Genomic DNA, 22,270 nt, shown 5'->3' with positions numbered 1-22,270 from the left:
ATTTTACCTCACCTGAGTACACAGAATGACAGTGCTCCTCAGCAAAGAATTACAGAAGACACAATGAGAACATAAATAGAATGCAATGTTTAAAGTCATCAGCATGTCTGTGTGTGTGTGTGGCTCTGTGTAAGTGTGGGTGGCTCTGTGTGTGTGTGGGAGGCTCTATGTGTGTGTGTGTGTGCCTCTGTGTGTGTGTGGCTCTGTGTGGGTGGCTTTTTTTGTAGGTGGCTCTATGCCTGGGTGGCTCTGTCTGTGTGTGGGTAACTCTGTGTGTGTGTGTAGGTGGCTCTATTTGTGTGTGGGTGGCTCTATTTGTGTGTGGGTTGCTCTATGTGAATAGCTCTGTGTAGGTGGCTCTGTGCGGGTGGCTCTGTGTGTGGGTGGCTTTGTGTGTGGGTGCAAATGCAATAGTTCTCGCATTTGAGAGATATTAAGCTATTGACATTGTAAATAACAATGCCGTTTCTTTAAATGTTTTAAAAACAAAAACATAAACAAAAATAATGTCATGAGCAATGCCAATAGCTCTAACTTTAACAATGCCGAGACCATTGCATTGTAAATGCTTGTTACACTTGTTAACACTGTCTGGGCATTGGTTCCATCTTATTATTTTCATTTTAAAACTCAGATGTAAAAAAAAGGAACAGAAAGGTGACCACTCAAGCTTTGCAAAGGGACTTTCACTGCAGGACAGCACCTGTCGCTGTGCTTTTAGTAACTTTTGTACCGTTTGAGCTAGAAACAATTTTCTTTGTTAAAATCTGTAGCTTATGCAGTAGATGGTGAATTACTTGGCAAATGCGACAAATCTATAATAATGCGAAAAACGCTGCTAGAAGCACAGTCACATACTTCTAGTGGCCCTGGCAATAGGTCAGTTCGACTGCAGTGCTGCACTGTCAAAACCCAGACCTAAGAATGTGGGTGCCACACCCATTGGTAAAATGGCCTGACAGATGTTGAGTCCAGTAGGCACCCCACGCAGGGTTGTTGGTGCCAACATCTTGACAAGCCATATCCACGAGAGAGGCGTTTAGAGTGACAAAATCCTGGTGTGTTGTATAGTGATTTATACGTGCTCCGTTTCTTCGTGTGCTGGATCCGGGGGGGGGGGGGGGTCACACCTCTCACCTGCCTGTTTTCAAGGGTACCATAACCTCAGACAGTGTCGCTGGACTCTTTTTCATATGTTGTGAGCCGACACGTTGATTCTGTCTGGTGTTAAATTGTGAATACTACACAATGATATGTTGGTGTGTAAGAAAGTCATGTTTTTTCTCCACACGTCAAAACAAAACCTGGTGCACTTGTGTGCGACACCTACATAAGATTACATTTGAATGTGATGCGTTTTCTGAACCGTTTTCACACTCGCGGAGATGGGGTGTGTTCACTTTTAAGCCCATTTAGTGCCTAAAAAGGTCTTTTACGCCGGAGATTTGGTTGCACACAAGTGGGGTTTGTGTTGTACTACTTTTCACTACGAAAGTGCAATCAGTGCGTTTTAATCTGTCTGGCAGCCTCCTAAATGGAGGTATCTATTAAATGCCGGAATGGCATATTGTGCTGCCAGAAAGACTTCCGGTTGACCTGAAGCAGAAATGTAGAGCCATAAAGTTGGTACCTTGTACAATCCTGTGTGTACGGGTCTATAGACCAGCTTGCGGTGGTAGTTACAAGACACGTGCAGAGCAAAACTCCTACATGCATAACTAAATATAGTCATATGCCATTGTCAACTCAGAGACATGAACATGCTGCCCTCTGGTGCATGAATCCCACTACAATTGTAGGCTCTTGTTTGTATTAATAATTATTTGATACGCTTTCTGTTTGTCAGTTTGTTTGATAGCTCAGTGGTTTAACACGCTGACTGCAAAGAGTTGTGAGTTAACAGGCAGGTCACCTATATGAATCTTTCTGGGCTGTCTCCGCATATTGTCCTACTGCTAAGTTTGAAAAGATGAGGATTTGAGACGAGTGAAAACAACTTTCTTTTACAGCGCTAAGAATGACCAAATGGCAGGATCAGGCGCTGCACACGATGAAAATTAAGCCTATAATAACTCATTAAAACACAAACCTTCATAACATTTGACCTTAGAGGCATGTATGAGTAAAGGCCCTATATGTAAAGCATTAACAATGAGTTAAGCTACACACAATGAAAAGAACAGGGTTAAGAGGTTGAAATGGTGACATCGGACCAGCTGTCATCCGCATCGTGTGCTCAGCTGTCACACCCTCTCCATGGCTTCTGATGGTGGTAATGATGAAATTCGTGCCGCAGCGCTGTCATAGGTAAAGTCCCACCTCTGGGATGCAGTGAAGCATCTCACTGAGGGGTGCTCTGACGTTCACGGCTGCTCCCTGGCTCCGGAGCCTCAGGCCTCCGCGCTCCGGTGCTGCTCCCAGGTAAGACACCCCTGCCCCCTCCCAAAGTGCCTTCCTTTGACATTGCACAGAATGCGGCCATTGTGCAGAGACAGAGGGAGGAAAACGCCCTGTCTATTGAACCGTCTTCAGTTTCTGTGCGTTCACCGGGGTGTTTGTCTGGCGGACAATGGATACCTGGTACCGCAGGCCTCGGAGACAAACACGCCATCTCCATAGCACCCCTGGCAGGGCGCCTGGGCCTGGCGCCTGGACCCAGCCCGGCCGATGACTCTGCTTAGACCCAGCACAAAAATCACGGTTCGGTCTGGGCTTCACACAGCCTGACTTAGGGGATTTAGAGTTCGGCTGGCGGATTTTCCAGACATCGCATCGGTGCATTTACACACACTGTCAAGGCGCTAGGTTTTACACCCACTTCGTTTATGATTGCTCATCAGGGCGGGTGGCAAAATTGTCTCACCCTAGAGGCCCTTATCACAATAAGGGCATATCGAGCAGTGATGGTGGAATGCTTGAATGAACCTCAGCCGCTGATACTTACTCCGGGCCGCATCCCAGTTCATGGCCCAGATATTTAGCAGACAGGTGCATAAACCGATCAGATTGTAGGGCACTCAGCAACATTCCTTCTTCTAGGGCTGAATCGATGACTTTGAGAAATAGTCGAGCAGTGTTCTCGAGGGGCATTTATCATATCAACGATAGCAAGTTTGAGTTTGCGGTAAACCTAAATAAAGCACCAACTCAGGGAATCACGTTTGTCTGCTAGTTCAGGGTGACCGTCTGGTCAGTACTCTGAGGGTTTGGGGTTCAGGTAGGGGCTCCGCAGGGCTTTAAGTGGGCCGGGTCGTGCCGATGCTCAGCACCGGCAGTTCTAAAAAGCAGGTGCTGAGATGGGTTTCTATCGGGCTCTCCATTTTTGTGCTCACCCTCGGGGTGAAAACAAATCTTAACTCTGCAGCAGTGCCGCTCTTGACTGCCTTTGAGGGAACTTCAAAGAGACTGGTTATAGTTCTTAAACAGTCTCATCATTTCAGAACAGAAGTATTTTCAATATTATATGCAACAAAGCCATAGCTGTTGCTTATGTATCTTTTGCAGTTAACAGCTATTGACAAAGGCACTAGCCCTAGCTTGTTGTAGGTAATTTTGCTTTTTGTATTATATATCTGGATTCAATCACAGAAGCAGCAAAGTGCCAGTCAGGCGGCACACCGTTCTAAGCACAGGTTTTTAGCAACGCCCTTAACTGCATCGGCCACGCCCCTTTGAGAGACCCCCCAGTTTTATTTACCCCCCTTAAAGCCCTGGGGCTCAGGACAGACAGGGTTTTCAGAGATTGAGCTATGGTAGCTCTCCCACCAATAGCATTAGGAGGAAGAGATGCGAAGGCGGGAAGAATCCTGGACTGAGGGTTGGCACAATGTCCAGCCTGAGAGCTGATGACGTCATCACGAGATTAGGGGGTGGCCCTTCATTACAGCAAGGCACGTGGTATACAGAATATCCTACATCCATGTTTGGAACCCTGGATTTCCTGATGAAAGGCGGGGGGTGGGGCGGAAGCGCATCAGTACAGTAACGGTGGTAGGCATCACGTGTACGGTTTTTATGTAGTGGTGAAAGTAGTAGACGGTCCAAGTACTGATAAGACACTGAGTTAGGCTGAGGGGGTGAGAATGTTGTGGGAATATAGTTATGGGTTCAGGGGGCCAAAGGTCACACAAGGGAGAGGTGTTGCACGAGGCCAGGTTTTCTACAGAGCCATCTGAAGAGGCAGCTCGACGCTTAGTTCTTGAATTTCCGAGGGAAAGGGATAGACAGCCCAGGAGCCTCTGGCTTCAGTCCCTTGCTCAGACCCTTGCCATATGCAGCGGAAGTGAGGACGGTGTGTGTCAGGAGGAAGCCACACTAGTGCATTCATGACCACAAGTAAATCTGACACCTCAAGAGGTAAAAAGCTTTGTAAAAAAACAAAAACGTCTGTGAGTGGTGCGCACACGCGCCACAGCGAAACAAGTGGTTTCAATTATCGCGCATGTGTCTGGGCCCGATAATTGAAACCACATGGCCTTTGGTGCGCATAATAGACACCAATAGGCCATGGGTGAAGTAATGCTCCCGCCTTTGGCCAATTGCGTGCTCTCTTGGTAAAAAAAACACGCACGCAAAGGCCATTAGCTGGGCACCAAAGGAAAAGCACACGCACAAGCGTGTGTGATTCCTAGGTACATTTTCAAACCCCTCTCAAGAGGTCTCCCGCTGCGCGAGCAGTGTTGCGCACTGCAACGCAGGCGCGAGACCTAAAAACACACAATAAAGCAGGGATTAGATCATTTTCTTGAACAAATTGTTTTTTCTGCCCTCTAATTTCTTGCCTCCTCTGTCAAATGTCTGGCTGTGGCAGATTATAAGGTGTGCTTTGCACTTAGGTCTACAAGCTAGCAAACCAGAGCAGTCAAGTCTTATTCCAGGAGTTCAAAAGACGCACAGATGATGGACGGAATTCAGAGCAAACCAAACAGTCACCCCCAGGCAAGAGATATGGGTTAAATTCATCATTCTTTTGCTCACCATGCCACCCCAGTTGAGACCCAGGCATGTGCAAATCAGTCTTGACCCTGTTCCTAATGGGAACAGTCCAGCCCGGACTTCCAAGCCAGGTCCTCCCTGGACCGGAAACAATCATGGTGGCAGGGATGGAGAAGATGATTTAAAAGTATTGGATTCTGAAAGACCTGCTGCAGGTCTTCCACTTTATGAAGGATGAAGATAAAGGTTTGTTTGTGTCCAACTGGGCTGCAGGGACCTTATAGTTAGGGTGGCGCTCACTCCTTTAATGTGACCTCAGCTCAGGTTTCAGTTCTCTGGACCAGGATGTATGCTATCCTGGCCAAGTGCTTTACTCTTTTTGCTCTTGGTTGGTCAGGCCCCCCCTTTCTAGAGCAACTCCTCGCTAGCAGCATGACCGCTGGATCCAAGGTCTGGTCTTACTTTAAGGGGTATAGTGATCTGTAGATGTATTTCTGTGGAAAATGTATTTTGGCTGGTATACAGAGTCTCCTTTGAAGCTCAAGTTAAGTACAACTTCAGGCTGGATAGGTCCAGTATAAAGTTTTCTTTCACGCACCAGCTGTAAGCATGGTCACCAAACCCCAAACTGGCATTGAATGGTAAACACTTCTTCAATCCACTTGTTGTCTTTTAGTGGACAATCTGCTGGTGACAACTACCTGGTCATTTATCCCTGGTTGTCAAGAGAATTGCCCAGTTCTCTACAATCATTTTTTGGGGGGGTTTAAAGTTATTAACTTGTTTTTAATTTTTTTTTTAATTGACTGCTTATCAAATGGTACACGTTAACATCAATTTTGTCTAGTTTGACAGATTCATTCTTAATTCTTTTACAAATGAAAATCTTAGGTTATTTTTTCTCATTTGGAAATCTGTTTATTTATTTTTTTCAAGGCACACAAACAGCATTTAAGCAGATTAATTGCAACAATTCCTTAGTATTTCCCACTTATATAATTTCATTGGTGTACAGTACAGTATGAGCCACTATTATCAGCAGACAGAAAATATCCCCTGGTACCCACCCCCTTCATCTTTTTGTATACATCCCAAACTCCCCTCTGTGGGCCCTTAAAGAGATCCGTCTCCATGGTGGTCCATCATCTTTTTAATTGTAACCGCCCAAACTGCCAGGGCCTCCCCTACTTTGCCATCCTTTCTCGTTAACTTTATGTGCTGGTTGTGACCCACACCAGAAGTTATTTATCCACTCAAGGATTTATGGGGCCTGTGGTGCCAGCCAGGGTATTGCTATTCTTCGTTTGGCTAACACCAAGCTAAGTGCCACCAGTGGTGTGCTCATTTTGCAGAGCTGCCATTTGTTCAGAATGCCAACCAAGCCAGTTTAGCCGACCCTTCCAGCCGGTGTGCCACTATGCGCGACAACTTCTCTACTACAGTTCCCACAAACCTTCCCACGTGGGGCACGTCCATGTCACATGGAGGAATTCTGCCGTACGTAGCCTGCACCTCCTGCATGCTCCCGACCTGTTAGAGTCAATCTGAGTCAGCTTGCGAGGTGTCAGGTATGTCTGGTGTAAATAATTAAACTGAATTAGTTTGAACCTAGTGTTGGAAAATACCTGTTTAACTTTTGCACGAGCCCTTGTCCATTCCAACGTCGTTAGATCGTCCGAGCAAGCAGCTTCCCACTGCTCCTTAGTCCTCTGTTGCGCTTCCGGTCCTCCAGCAGAGGCAGCCCTTTTCAATGTTTTACAGATCACCCTGTGCCAAACGTCTGTCAAGTGCAGCAGTTTAACCCAGAACTCCATGAATAAGTCCAGGTCTCTCGGCAGTGCCCCCACATTAACATCATAATATGCCCCTGTGCTACGCATTATCCATATGTCTAGATACTGGAATTTTTCTTCTTCCCATCTCTGCCCTGTGGGATACCTGCTCCTGGTCGGCCCGGTCCTCTCAAAGAGAACAAATGTTTTTTGTCTTATTAGCTTGTAGGCCGGACACCGCTGCAAACTCTTCTGGTTCTTCCAAAAGCAGAGATACCGTCCTGTTCATGTTTTGTAAATAAACCAGGATATCATCTGCATATATGGCCACCACAAGCGTTTGAGAAAGTCCCATTGGAAGATGAAAAACTTGTGTTAGCTGCATGACTTTCATTATTTGTATATCTACTTTTGTTACATCATGAACTCTATAGCCTGAATCTAGAAAGCAGCCGATTTAACACAGACAATACTAACTAAACAGTAAAACGTAATGGGTGTGTTGTCAGCTGACAATTTGCCTAAAAAGAAAACATGTCTACCTTGAACAGACCAGCCATCTTGGACACTAGTACCTTTGTGCTGTAGGTGAGTGCCTGGAGAAGATCAGCAGACTCTTTGGTCCTGATTTAATGTTTGATAGGCAGTAGTCCTTCTAGCAGAGTCGCAGAGAATATTACCTCTGCCTTGCTGATGAACTACCGTCTATGACACTTAAAGATAATCGCTGACTCAACAGTCATCACTGTACCCTGAAGAGTACCGTCTGTCATTCACCAAACATTTTCAAAGGTTTTGTTTTTCAGAAAACTCCCAAAGGGGAAGTTTGTTACAAAAAAAATAAAATCTAATGACCCCAACACCCGGGGACTTTTTTCCTGTGAGAGGGATCCATTTTTTTCTGTCCTTCTCCGCCAGACTCCATCGACTGAAAACGTCAGACATTTACAGAAGGGATCAAAACATCTGCCTTCCTGTTTTTGGTTGCATCGTATATGGACATTTTCATAAGAAATTACATTGTGGAGGCATACTTTCTCAGCCAGCAATGCAAATTTATCATTCAGTCCGGCATAGCGCAGAAGCAGTACGGCTCAGGAGAAACAGGAGATTTCTTCATACCCCAAACTAGAAAAGACTCCTGAAGAAAAGAGCATAACTTTCAGTGTATACAAACAAGACTACATTCTTCAGTACTGCAGCCATTGTTTTTAGGTCGAACCTAGAGTTGCAGCGGACATGCGCTGCTCGCTCTGCGAGGCATGCTGTAGTAGGGTATGTTGTGGAAGTGCTGTGGAAGACTCGCCCACTCTCCGCCCATATTTGTAATTGGCTGGTGTCAATCTCCTTTGTAAACGCTGTCTTCTGATTCATTATGAGGCTTGTTAGTCCCACCTCAGTACCGCCCTGGCTCCATTTGTTCCCGCCCATAAGGACTGGACCTTTTACTTTGCTCCTAACACGGCATGGTTTATGTAGTGGGTGAGCACTATTTACTTTATTGACAATGGCGGCTGTCCTACTGCAGGCACGACATGCTTTCGTGCCTTCTTTACTCCCCCCCCCCCCGTTGTCTGTGCCTTCTCCCCCCTCCCGTTGTCTGTGCCTTCAAATAACCTCCCCTCCGCCGTCCCTCCCGTTGTCATCATGCCTACAGTGCCTTCGCACTCACGTTGTCCGTGCTGCCTCCCCGTTGTCCATGATCACTGCCATTTGCAAAGCAATAGGTCTCGCATATATGCGAGTCCTATTGTATTGCAAATGGTTGTTCAACATTTCTCATGTGTGATTTACTTGACAATGATTGCGATGACAACTCCACCTCTCCGTGCGAATTTGGTGCTTGCTCAACTTGGTCACACGTTGAATTACGAGTCCGACAACAGCTGGGAGGGGGTGATTCGTTGGAGGCTCCTCCCCATTTGAAGCGGGCTGAAAGCAGCTCTATTCCTCTGCCTTCTGACTCAGGCTTTTATTTGCATACATAGAGCTGCAAACATGGTGGAAGCATGCTACATGGACGTGTCCTCGAAGGACCAGAGGCAGCCACATCGGTTGCAGCTCAACCGGTCGGTGAGCATGGCAGAAATGGAGCGGCTAAATGTCTTTCATTGGAAGGTAAGGGCCCTGGTAGGCCACGCTGGGGGGCTGTTAGGAGGTGGTCATCGAAGTCATATATGGGACAGCAACAAATGGCTGCGTGACAAGTAGCTGTGCCCGCTTTTGGGTTCCTATTTTGAAGCAAACCATATGGAAGTTCCTCCGTGGCAGTTGCATTTCAGCAGTAATAACTTCCTCCAAAAGAGCATACTTTGCAACTGCTTGCGCTCGTTCTCATAACTTGACACTGAATTAAATTAAGGCAAAATACACGCATTTAGAGTCCTCTCTTTCTTGTTGGTTCATCAACTGGCTGTTAATTTGGCAGAGTGTGGGCAGTCCCAGGCCGGTCAGAGTTCTTCACGCAAAGGCTAATCATATGCTCTGCTGTGTTTTTTATTTTATAAAAAGTCATGTTGCATGTAAGGTAGGTCCTAGCACCCCGCAGTTTAGCGCACTGCAGTCAGTCAAAGCAATCTCGTTTAGAAAATAAGTAAGTTTTTCTATAGAAGCCGCTTTTATTGCCAGCTTAAGACCACCATCCCAATCACAAAAACATACTCTCAGTAACGCCTAACGTTCATTTCCTCTCTCAACCACATAGTATTGGCAGTGTTGTACTAGTTATTCTATGTAGGAAGCGGTTTGTGTGTGCGTGAGTTTTTTTAGGTACGCTTGTCTTGGGGCCAGGGCTTTAAGTGGGATGAAAAAACTGGGGGGTGGGGACATGTCTCCTAAAGGGGCGTGGCCGATACAGTTAGGGGCGTGGCTTAAAATGAGTACGCTACAAATCTGTGCTTAGCATAGTGTACCGCCCCACTGGTATTTTGCTGTTTCTGTGTTTGAATCCAGATATATAATACAACAAGTAAGATTATCTACACCAAGCCAGGACTGTTGGCTTTGTCAATGGTTATTAGTTGCATAAGATACATAAGCAACAACTATAGCTTCGTTGCTTATAATATTGAAAATACTTCCGTTCTGAAATGATGAGACTGTAAAAGAACTATAACGAGTTTCTTTGAAGTTACCTCAAAGGCAGTGAAGGGTGGTACATCTGCAGAGGTAAGATTTTTTTTTTCCCACTGAGGGTGAGGGTAAAAATGGAGAGCCCGATAGAGACCCGTTTCGGCACCAGCTTTTTAGTAGTGCTGGTGCTCAGCACCGGCAAGACCCGGCCCACTTAAAGCCCTGCTTGGGGCTCATCGTCTAGCAGTGAGGATGGACCAGCCGCAGATGAGAGAGGCATACAAATTATATTTTTAGTTAGGACTGAAACTTGCAGGCAGGTACAGAGCACAGGCTTAACCAGAGGGTCACCAGAAACAAGCAGTTGTAATGTCATAGGTCTAGCATTACTGAAAGTTTGAGCTATTGGCGTTGCAAATAATAATGCAACGCCAGTAGCTCAAACTTTCAGCAAATGCAAGACCTATTGCTTTGCAAATGCCTGTTTGTATTACTGCATGTGCCCCCTCATGGATTGTTGAGGAGGGTCTTGCACTACAGGTGGAGCATGTCATCATTTCTTTTATGATTGTCACTTTTGGTGTATTTGTCCACGAGCTCACTGTCAGTAAACCTGCCTTTAAATCTTATTCTTATTTTGTCACATTTGCTGTGCATTCAAAGCCAGAGGTCAAATGTCAGACTGTGTCTTCCAGGGAGCTTGGTGTTTACTTTTCTTTCTATGACTTCAAAGTGAGGCGATTTATGTGACAGACATACTGGCTACTGGGGGTCTGCTTGAGGAAGGCTATACAATGTTTTTTTTCCCTAGTACTCAAAATGTAAATGTCTGTAAGTGAACAGTGTGCTGACAATCAAATCAATACATTGGTGTAGAAAGCTGGCTCTGTATATGGTATACCACTAGGTCATTATACCGTGCACAGATTTTAGGAGATTCCTCCAGAAGTGTACAGGGCTCAATGTAAACCCAAAGTGCTCCATTAGTGGTAGTGCGAGCGAGCAGCCTTAGGCCTCACACGGAGGAGGTATTGATGCAACCTTCCCTGCACACAAGTACTTAACAGATGTTCTTTTGTTATCAAAATAGAAAACCCATACAAAAAATATCAAGTCTTCTATTCCACCCCTGCACCACCAATGTAGGAAGGTGGCTTTGTATATGATGTACCACTAGGTGGTTATACCGTGGACAGGGTCCAGAGATTCCCCAGAAGTATAGAGGGCTCAATGTAAACCCAAAGTGCTCTATTAGTGGTAGTGTGGGTGAGTAGCCTTAGGCCTAACACAGAGGAGTGTAAGACATTTATTGCACACACATTCACCAATAACTGACACACGACTCAAAAAGGAGTTCCACACCAATTTTATATAAATAAGCTTTGTTTGAATTTTACTTTCAAGACCAAGATCTTCGAAAAAGGGAAGTGTGAGTTCCAGGAAAAATACTTTAGTCTTTCAAAAGTCGACACTTAGGTCAGTTTTTAAACAGTTCAATGTTAACCCATAGAGAAAAACAACAATGCGGTTTCACAGGTAAGTATGCAACTTACAGTTCCAGACTTCAGGGTTTAAGATCAGCAGACGGCAAGGGACAGGAAAGCACAAAATCTGCATGACCAGTGGTATGGGGCAGCCGGGTGCAAAGGTCAAATTCGGAGATATGCCTAATGCGTTTCAATGGAGGCTGGGGGTGCTTGAAGCCACTCTGCTTGCAGGTTGGTAAATCGGTTGCAGGGGCCACGCTTCTGGGGTTAGAGCAAGCAGGAGGGAGGCCACACGGCATCACCAGATATATACTACCAGAGGCACAGGGGCGGGCGGGTGCAAATACAGAGCTGGGCGCCCAGTGCTTTTCAGTGGAGGAACTAGGTTAGACAAACAGGCTGCAGGCGTTGAACGGGGGGCTGTACAAAGGAAACCACTGACAGCAGAGGTAAGTTGAGGCAGGATCGCTGGGGAACCTATTCTTGACCGGTGTGCCACCTGGACACGGGTCAGAGGCGTTGGGTGCGCATGTGACAGGACTCGTGGTTCCGGAGGGCACCAGAGTCCTTTGTGTAGCATTCCTGGGGACAGGTCCGCTGTCCTCAGGAGTTCTGCTCTTTATCAAAGGTCAGGCAGTCCTCCTCGGGTTCTGGAGATCGCTGGCTGCAGGAGAGGCATCGTCTTCTTTGCAGGGTCTTTGAAACTGGAGACAGGCCGGTAGGGCTGGGGCCAAGTCAATAGATGTCTTCAGGCTTCGCTTCGCTGCACGGTGTCTTCTTCGTTCTCCTCCTGAGGTCAGCAGGAACTAGTTTCAGGGTCTGTAGGAGCCACCTAAATACTAGAATTAGAGGCTTTTATAAGAGAGTGACAGGTAGGGCAAATGGGCACCATACCTGGAGCGTCTACACCCTCAGTTATGCCACCCTCCTGAGCACTGTGCCCATCCAAGGGTGGGGGGTAGGTGTGACACCTCCACCCAGAGTGTGCTTTGTTTCTGGTCCCAGAGCGCTGAGGCTGTCGACCCAGGAGTCAAGAAATATATCTGGCGGAGGCATGCTGCCTAAAGCCAGTCTGTGACCACACCAAGGTTGGTAGGTTTTCAGGGGTCACCTCCTGACATGCCCCCTGAGTACATGTTTCAATAAATCTCACACTGGCATCGGTGTGGGTTTATTGAGAGGCGTAGTTTGGTACCAAACACTCCTGGATTCAGAGAAGCCATCATGGTGCTTGGGAACTCAAGTTGTTGAGTTTCCAGCCCATGGACTCTCTATGGCTTCCCTGGTACTTACAGTATTGGGAAATAGACCCAAATATTGTAGGGGCATATCTGCTCATGCAGATATGCCCACACATGAGACGTAGGGCTCCCTGCCTTAGGGCTGTAAGGCCTGCTAGAGGGGTGACTTACTTATACCTTAGGCCAGTCGTCTTCAAACGTTTTAATGCCCCAGCGGGGGAAAAGTAACCAGGACCCCCTCTTAATTTTTCACAATTATTCTATTAAACTGGCAATGTTTAAATATGTATAGACTTATTTAAACATTGCATGTACGTTTTGCTACTGTTTTTCAAATGCAATCAAATACATGATTGCCAATCAAACTATTCTTATCAGGCAGGACTTACTAACCTGTAAAAGTATCCACAGTGTGATTATTTGATAGAAATGGGGTGGGGGTTTGAAGAATATTTGGAGTCCCTTTGCTTTTGACACCTTCTCCCAGTCATATTATGAATGGCACAAGTTGTTAGTGATGGCCCATTACAGAGCGACTTAATGCCGCACATTTTCTTTCTGCTAAAAACAAAGCACTGTTAACAACATAATGCTTCTTTTGGCCAGAGTGTTTAACCCCCCTCCCCCTCCACCCCGTTTCAGGTGAGGCCCAACAGTTAGAAGACCCCTGCTTTAGGCAGTACTGGTTGGCATGCGACATGACAGTGTACCATGTTGACTTTGTTGTTTTGTCTGCACCGGGGTATGCATACTGCTGTGGCTGTCTGCATTGCCTAGGTAAGGGGCACCTATGGTACCCTCTTTGGTCCCAATGACCTAGGTACCCAGGTACACTTTGCTAGGGATTTACAGGGGACCTGACGGTCCAATTGTGGAACAGTTTTAGAGAAAAAACTCTGGTACTGGGAACCTGGGCAGCAGAACTCAATTTTCTCATAATTGGGTACTGACATTTCTACACATTGTTTGTGCTATGTATACTTTTATCAGTAAAGCCATATGTGAGTTCAAATGCAATGGTCATTTGATTTGAAGATGTGTGGTCTATAATGGGGGTACGCTACCATACATACTCTTATGTTACCCCATTCAACGCTACTGCATTCTACTCTGCACTACGCCACTCCACGCTGCGTCACTGCACTCTTCACTGCATCACTCAATTTTATGCCTCTCTACTCTATGCCACTCTCCTCCATTCCAATGCGCTCTACCCTACACTACACTACTCTACTATTCACCACTACACTCTACACCACTCCACTCTTTTCTTCCCTACTCTGCAACACTCACTCTAGGCCAATGCACTCTGCTGTGTACCACTTCACTGTATGCCAGTGCACCCTATGGCAATCCCCTCTATGCCACTGTACTCCGCACCCTGGCACTCTACTCTGAAACAATGTACTCTACGAGATTGCACTCTGTGTAACTGCATTCAGCGCCGTTCCACTCTATGCTGCACCACTCTATGCTGCTGCACTCTACACCATGTTACTGAAAGCCAGTGCACTCTATGCCAATCCACACTGCACTCTACGCCACTGGACTTTTCACCACTGCATTCTGTTCCATTGTTCTCCGACACTGAACTCTACGCCACTCCACTGTACACCTGTCTACTCTGCACAACTCTACTCTTTTCCAGTGCACACTATCCAACTCTAGTATGCACCACTGCAGTCTACACCACTCCAGTTTAGAACACTCCACTCTGCACCACTCGACTCTGCTCCACTCTGCAACACAGCACTCTACACCACTACTCTACACCACTTCATTCTGCAAGACTTCACTATACTCTGAAACAATCTACTCTTCTCCACTGCACTTTATGCCACTGCGCTCTACGCCATTCTAGTCCTCTCTGCGCCACCCCCTTTATGCCACTGCAATCAACGCAGCACCACTACACTGTACCCTGCACCACTATACTCTATCCTGCACCACTCCAGTCTACTCTGAAAGACTCTACTCTATGCCAAATGACTCTACACCACTTTACTTAAAACCAATGCACCCTACACGACTGCACCTACTACAAGTACTTTGCACCACTGAACTTTATGCCACTATATTCTACAGCATTCTACTCCATGCCACTGCATGCTTTGTCACTTTTGTTCTGTGCACATCTGTACTCTAAATCACTGCTCTGTGCACCAGTATACTCTGCACCACTCTACAACCCTGCACCACTCTTCGACCTTGTACTCTATGACCATGCACTCTGCTACCCTGCATTCTGAGACTTTACTCGGCATGACTGCACTGTGGCACTCTACTCTTGCTAGATTACACTCTATGCCACTGCACAACTGCACTGTACGCTACTACACTATAAACTATAGTACTCCACTCTACCCTGCACCATTCCACTTCACTCTACGCTACTCAAAACCTCTGAATTCTACCCTGCACCACTCCACGCCACTTCACTCTACGCCACTCTACACCTCTGCACTCCACCCTGCACCTCTTCACTCCACGCCATTCTACTCCACCCCATTCTACTCCATGCCATTGCACTCTACGCCTTTGCAGTCTACGCTACACTACTTTACTCTATGCCACTGCACTCTATGCTACTCTACGTCACTGGACTCTATACTAATGCACTCTCGGCCACTTTACTCAAAACCAACTCACCCTATGCCACTGCACTTTATGCCAGTTTACTCGATACCAATGTACTTTATGCCACTTCACTCTAGGCTACTCTACTCCACGACACTCCACTCTATGATGTGCTATTCCATTAAACTCTGCTTCACTGACACTCTTCAAGGATGGCAGGGAAGAGGCTCATCGGTTTGCATTTAGATGCAGAGCCGTAATTCTCTGGACCCCTGTGGCCTCAGTGTAATGGCAGAGGAGGAACGGTAAAGGAGTGAGATTCACGGATAATGTCAAAGAAATTATCCAGAAGAGGGGGTAGTATATGGGGGCTATTTATTTCATTTACAAATGAGTTGCTTCGGCCTCTTCTCTTATAGAACCATTTTTTTTTTCCGAATTCTCTTCTGCTCATGATTTATACTCCTAATCTCACCTCTGTTCGGCAGCTAGGCAGTGGTGATCAGGAGACACAAACGTTGATTTTACAGTCTCGAAACTCCCGGTTGCGAGCAGCCCCTGGCTAGCTGTATTTTCTTGTTTTGTGTGGCAGATGCTGGGGTAGTAGATTCTTTGGTATCCTGCATTTGCCTGGGCTCTGGCCAGCTATGTCCTGCTTGACATCTAGTGTAATGCGCGGGGCCCGCCCCTTTGCACTTGGAAACCTGGTTTCTCTGCGCAGCTATGGCTTTCCATCATGCCCTTTGTAGGTTGTTTGCCAACAGGATGCAGTGCTGTTGTGTCCGTTTAAAGTTTGTAACCGTACTATGTAAAATGTAGTAACACGACTTCATTAATAATAACACGTATGAATAATTAATGTAACCATACACTGCTAAATTGTGTGTGCCCTGAGGATGTTGCCTCCTAATCATGTTCATGAACAAATGAGTTATCCCTGGTTGACACACAGTCAACCCTAGGGGGCCATGACATTACCTCCTTTTTACCCACCGTTCAACAGGAGTGGAGCTTTAGTAATCAGATCCCAAACGTTTTTGTGAGCCGACGCTGAAGCGCCTGGAAGGTGTTCCTACAAAGAGATGTGCTATTGTGATGAGAATGGCTGCAACACTCTTGGTCATTCTCAGATCCTGTCAGCCATTCTGTGCCTAGTCCATCCAAAAGGCCTGCATGGAAAGTGTTCCATTTGGCCACAGTCATCCTGTTCAGTGGCCGTTGAATAAAGGATTGCCCCTTATTATTATTTTTTTAATTCTGGAAAAAGTAGTGCTGGGCAAGTAGTGGGCTTGGAACAGGTAGTTGCTGTTGTGAAATGCTTGTTTTTTTAAACGAATATCAGACATAACATAAGCCTTTACATCTTGGCACATAACAACTCTTTTTTTATTACAATGCGTACTTTTACAAAGTAATGCACCACAATGTAAAGATCTTTTGTAGTGCATATTTTTTACAACACGTAATTAAAAAAAAACATGATTATCCTTAATTTATTTTCTGTAATAATAATGTGTATATATTTTGTTTTTTCTTTCTTTTAACCTCTACTTACCTCTGAGTTCTTTACCCCACCTGCGAACCCTACAAACTCCTTACCTCTGTTTACCCTTCCTTCCCTTACCCTAAAACCCTATTCCTCCCTTTACCAACCCCTGAGCTCTAAAGTCTTTACTGCTGCCCATTCCTGAACCCTTAAAAATCCCTTACCACTACCCACCCCTTCAACTCTATAAAAGAAAAGAAAAAAAAGTTGCTTCTTACCTTTGCCTGCGATGTAAAGGCTTGTGAGTTGTAAAAGATTTGTAGTAAAGCTAGGTTGTTGTAAAAAGGCGTTGTAAATGTGAGATACCCTTTTATTCTTTCTGCATGTAAAATGTTTGCAAGGCCTAGCGCTTTGCTCTAGTAGATGACAGTACAACTTCTTTTTTGCCCATCCCATTCTATGAGCATTCTTCTCAAATCCTCAAGGGGTTGCATAAAAATCCTACTTTCTCTAGATGTCAGACGATGTCTTAAATTTCTCTTACAGAAAACCCATCAAATCCGCAAAGCGGACTAATTGTTTCTGGCTTATGGCGGTATCAGAAAAGGTCTCCCAGCATCCAAGCAGATCATTGCTAGATGGATTGCATCCACCATCCAATTTTGTCACTCGCAGGCAGGAACGCCATTGCAGGACAAACTCAAAGTACACTCCCCAGAGCGCTTTCCACCTCTACAGCTCTTTTTGCTGATGTGCACATTCAACATATCTGTCGAGCAGCGACGTGATCCAGCATGCACACATTTACGAAGCATTATATAACAAGCATTGGCATAGCCAATAGGTCTCACCTTTGGAATCTTATAAGTATTTAGTTATGCAGTACAATATCCTTGGTGCAACAACATAAACTGTTGCATTGCTAAACACTTATGAGGTCCCAAAGGCGAGACCTATTGGCTATGCCAATGCTTGTTTTTTTAAAGGGTCATCACATTAGTGCAACAGGTACTGGGGGTATGTGTGTGAATGACCACTGTACCCCAAATATGTCTGCCTTACTAAGAAAAAGCAATGTGGAGATCCATTGTCCTTGCTAGCACTAGAGCCCAGGTCTTTTTTGCTGCTGTTTTTTTTAAATTCAAAGGGGCAAAAGCATCACTGGTGATGAAGGTACAGTGGCACCAGGACCCCATAGTAAGAGGCGCCAACTAAACCCCAGTCATGGCGGTTTTACTATCCTCCTTTGCTTGCATTATGGCCTTGTGCACACTTGCTATGCCAGTTTTGATTTCGGTCTCAGAGCAGTGGCTCACAGGAGGGGAAAATTGAAGCAGAGGAGACACTATAGTTTAGCATCCGAGAGATAGCAGGGAGATAGTGTTGCAAGATGGGAGTCCTGTTTTGCTTTCAAAGCAATAGCTATCATTAGTGAAGCAGGTACAGCGGCACTGGGTCCGGGGGTCTGAGGGACACACTGCATAACCCTTATGACTGTCCCACTTTAAAATAATAGGATGGGACTTATTTTACTAATTTGCATTAGGGCAGCTTTCCAAAAAAAAAAGAAGGGAGACAATATGTGGGTGCTCTTTTTCTTGTAAGGTACAGAGAACCTTTTGCAAGATTGGAGTGATGGCCAGGCAAGGTGAGGAAGGGGTGAATGAGGCAGAGGCCTGCTTGTCAGTTATCATTAGTTTCATTGGGACCCAGGAGAGCGAGGAGCTCACAACACTTCAATTATGGAGAGCATGATTTTTGGGTCAGTTACTGTTTTTGTGTGCTGTATTTGCTGTTTTACTAGTCTCACATTTAATGTGGACTATGAGCTACAGCAAAGGTACCACTGAAATGATCTCATAAGCCCTGCCCCCAGCGCTCAACCCCGCCTCTCCCGCTTTCTCAATCCTTGTCGTAAAGTTCTGGAGGATGGCACCATCTTAAGAACATCTTGTTTAGGGAGGCTGAAAGCAAAAAGGTGTGACGATCTCAGGCCTTAACTAATCTAATAGAGAGAGTTGGAATGTGTGATGTAAATGTTTGAGGTAGTTCTGATATTCACCTTGTTTAGTATTATCACAACTGTAATTACTGAGTTAATTTCTATCATTCTGATACATATGATTTATGTATGAATAGTGCATAATAAATAACCTTTTATTGTAAAATACCTACAACTGTGAGTCAGCTGCTTCTAAGGGCCGAGTTGGGGATTTATTTCTAGATACCTTAGTACCCCTGCAAATGCGAGTTACACTAACCAGATTGGCTGATTCCTAACACTCCTTATCTTTATGAGCATCACTAGTTGTGATGAGGAGCGAGAGAGAGACACCTTTTCTCTGAAGAGAATACACTACCTATTATCCTCATGGGGCTTAGGAAATCTACACGTGTGCCACCCTGAGAAGTGTGGTTCACAACAGTTTAGAGCCAATTGTTTTTTCAGGTCCTTCTCAGCATATTTTGTAAGCATGTGTGCCATTTTGTTTGTCTTTCACATCATTAGAAATCATGGATGATACTTTGCTTATGGTGGTTGAAAGATTAGTATTGTCAGTCCTTTCAGTACCTACCAAAGTGCCTGTCATGTATGTTTTTGAAGTGTCACTGACCCACCATTTTAAAGTCTACTGTTTTAGTCCTTTCTCCGGTATTACGAAGAATGTCTTTGGGATGTTTGTTTCCCTCTTTGTTTTCTGTTTTGGTTCTTGGTAATTATTTTAACCTTTTCCTTGCGATATTTCCTAAAATCATCCTTTCAGTCCTCCTCTGTGGTTAGCACACTTTTACAGTTTTTATTACAATTTTCAGACAATATGATTTTGGTAGAAGGTTCCATCTCTCTATGATAGTATTTTCATATAGTTTAGTCTTTTATATCTAGACACACTTTTCAGAATGACTTCATTCTTTACACCTGCTGCATATGACATAGGGCATCAACTTTAAAGAAAGGAACATTGCACACAAAGCACTGGACTACTCTTCCTGCAGCATAAACTACACACCTCCAGTCAGACAAAGTTACCCAACAGTAGACAGGCCCCTCTGTTTACTACCCTTCAAACAATTTTACACAGCCTGAAGCTCCTTCCTAGTTCTGACGTTTAAGGTATGGAATTCAATACAAATAAGAATTATTGACAACCACTTCAGATTCGAAGTGCTTTACAAACTTGGCTCATCTCTTATGTAATTGTATAATCTAAGACTCCTCAAAAGAAATACAAAGATAGCATACAAGGCGGTCTATTTTAATACGTTTCTGCAACACTTCATCCTTATGCTCAAATACCATTTTGTCAAACCAAGTTTGGAGCAGCATGGCTTCAAAACCTAAGCATCTCATACTCAAGCCTCCCAACAACCTATGAACCCAATGTGAATCTGAGCACTTCACAGCCTCCTCACAGGTATGAAGCACTGTTTAAATTATAGAATACATCTACAAGAGTTACCAGTGTTTAAAAGGCTAATCAGGGTTGCAAAGAGTTTCTAGTTTCAGTCACGTTTTTTCTAATTTATGAATAAAGAACTGTGATATGCAGGTGTCGTCTTTGATGAGTGGGGGATTTGATCACAGGGAAATCATTAAAACCCTAATTAATGGCACCAATGCACAGCGGTTTGGTGCTGTTTGCATGATATTTTTAAAATAACCTAATTTTCTTGACCAAATTAAATGAGCATGAGATCTGTAAGTTGACCACAGAGATATTGTTGTTCACATGGGCAATTTGTATATGTACTATGGATCTTCTCACTGAAGGCATCGTCACCAGTATTCTACATTTATACCACAATCTGTTCAATTAAAGAAATAGCAGGAGCATTTAAAGAAGACAAATTAATTGTCCCTGCAAATTGACTCTGCTTGATGGATCTCTTGCTCTTTCTTGCTGGCTTTTTGAAGTCCAGGGATATGTTCTGGATCATGTTAGATGCCGTCTTGACCACCAGTTGTATTTTTTCTTAGGTTTGTCGGCTGGTCAGCTCTACTCTTATCCGTCCCGGCGGTGGAGGAAGAAACGACGGTCACACCCCCCTGAGGACCCAAGACTCTCTTTCCCTCCTATTAAACCAGGTATTGAAGAGATGTTGCAGAGTATGTTAAGTATGCAGACTGTCTCATGCCACTTAATATATTATTGGGTCTAGGTTTCACAATGTCTTGGTTAGTTTGCTCCCTAAGTGCATGCAGTGCTATACTTATTTGGGGGTGCCGGTGGTCATGGAGGAATAGTGGTGAGATGGGAAAGTGGAGAAACATCTTGTGATACATTTGGTGGTTGGGGGTGGGTGTCCCCTGTGGTGTAGTTGTCTTGTTATACTGTAAACTTGCTCTGCAGCTACTATTCCTGTTTCTTACTGTTGCAAAGTGACCCCTTTTTGGATGAGCACCCTCAGTTTTTCACAGACTCCCCTGCTGATAATATTGAACTGCTATTCAGTGGCCAGTGTGTATGCTCTGACCCCTGAAATTGACATAAAGCATTTTTTACTTTCCTATAAGGCTATAGTATATGGTGAAGAAATGTACCATGGAGCGGAAAGTTAAATTCACTACTGTGCTATCCTCTATAGCAGCAGTGAAAATATTGCTTCAGGCCTACCTGACATAGCCTGTCAAAATCACCCCTTTAACAGGTAGGAAAACCTGATTTCGAATATTAACAGTCTTCCCTAAGTACACCTTGCTGCCCAGAAGAAAAGGTTTGTAATATTTAGGAGTGGGACATGTGTGCCATTCTACTCCAGCTACTAGTCCCAAAACGACATTGACACTGATCAGAATGTAATTGGCACATAGGAAAAGTCATAGTACAGATTTTACAATTTAATCTATACCCTTTCACCTGTACCAGCTTCAGACTACATTCACAAACCCTAAGCACACCTTGCTGCCCAGAAGAAAAGGTTTGTAATATTTAAGAATGGGACATGTGTGCCATTAGAAACTTCTCCAGCCACTAGTCCCAAAACGATCTTGTCACTAGTCAGGATGAAATTGGCACATAGGAAAAGTAATAGTACAGATTTTACAATTTATTCTATACCTTTTGACCTGTATCAGCTTCAGACTGCATTCACAAACATACTTTTATATTTAATAAAAATCCAATCTAATGTTAAAGCTGTTTTTTAAATTAATTATATAGGAAATTTAACTTTTACAAAGTTACCTTTACCTTTCCTGTAGGTGCTAGAAGTTAATATTTATTGACTTACCAGAAACCTGGTGCAGGGAAATGCCAGCACCAAACATGAGCTCCGGACTGTCGCATGGCTGGTGCACATAAAAGGGGGAGATTAGATCAGACTGGGCTCCAATCCGACCGGTTGGAAATGCCGTGAGTCACCCACCCATCCCTGGTGGCCTGAGGCTAGAGAAGAGCAGAGGCCTGAAGTGCGCCTGAGGTGCCATAGGAGAGCTCCGGTGGTGAACCTGACGTGAGAGCAGAGGAGGGCCGTGGTGTGACTTGGACAGAGGGAGCGGTGATCTGGGCCGAGCTACAGGTGGGCCTGAAGCCCAGAGCCGCACTGCAGGGCCTGTCGTCTTGTGACTGGGAGAGGAGCCGGGGGCTCAGTGCACAGATCACCTTTGGTGGGCTCTCCCTCTTAGCCCCCCCGTTGCTGTGTAAGGCGGACAGAAGCCTCCAGATTAGATGCTCGTATGGATGAGTGACGCATGCGAGA

General features: G+C 45.0%; 1 protein-coding gene across 5 annotated transcripts in view; it reads left to right on the top strand.

Annotated features, from left to right (window-relative positions):
- The window catches only part of DPF2 (double PHD fingers 2), a 434,995-nt gene that overhangs the window by 173,875 nt on the left and 238,850 nt on the right, over positions 1–22,270 (top strand). For all 5 annotated transcript variants that reach the window (XM_085625747.1, XM_085625748.1, XM_085625746.1 and 2 more), the window contains one exon: positions 20,550–20,657. In XM_085625747.1, the coding sequence (XP_085481873.1) occupies positions 20,550–20,657 (108 nt within the window). The remainder of the gene's footprint in view (positions 1–20,549; positions 20,658–22,270) is intronic.

Source organism: Triturus cristatus, chromosome 9 (genome assembly GCF_964204655.1).
Source record: "Triturus cristatus chromosome 9, aTriCri1.1, whole genome shotgun sequence".
NCBI classification, from domain to species: Eukaryota; Metazoa; Chordata; class Amphibia; order Caudata; family Salamandridae; genus Triturus; species Triturus cristatus.
Note: the sequence above shows the minus strand (reverse complement) of the source record. Positions and strands in the feature narration are given on the sequence as shown.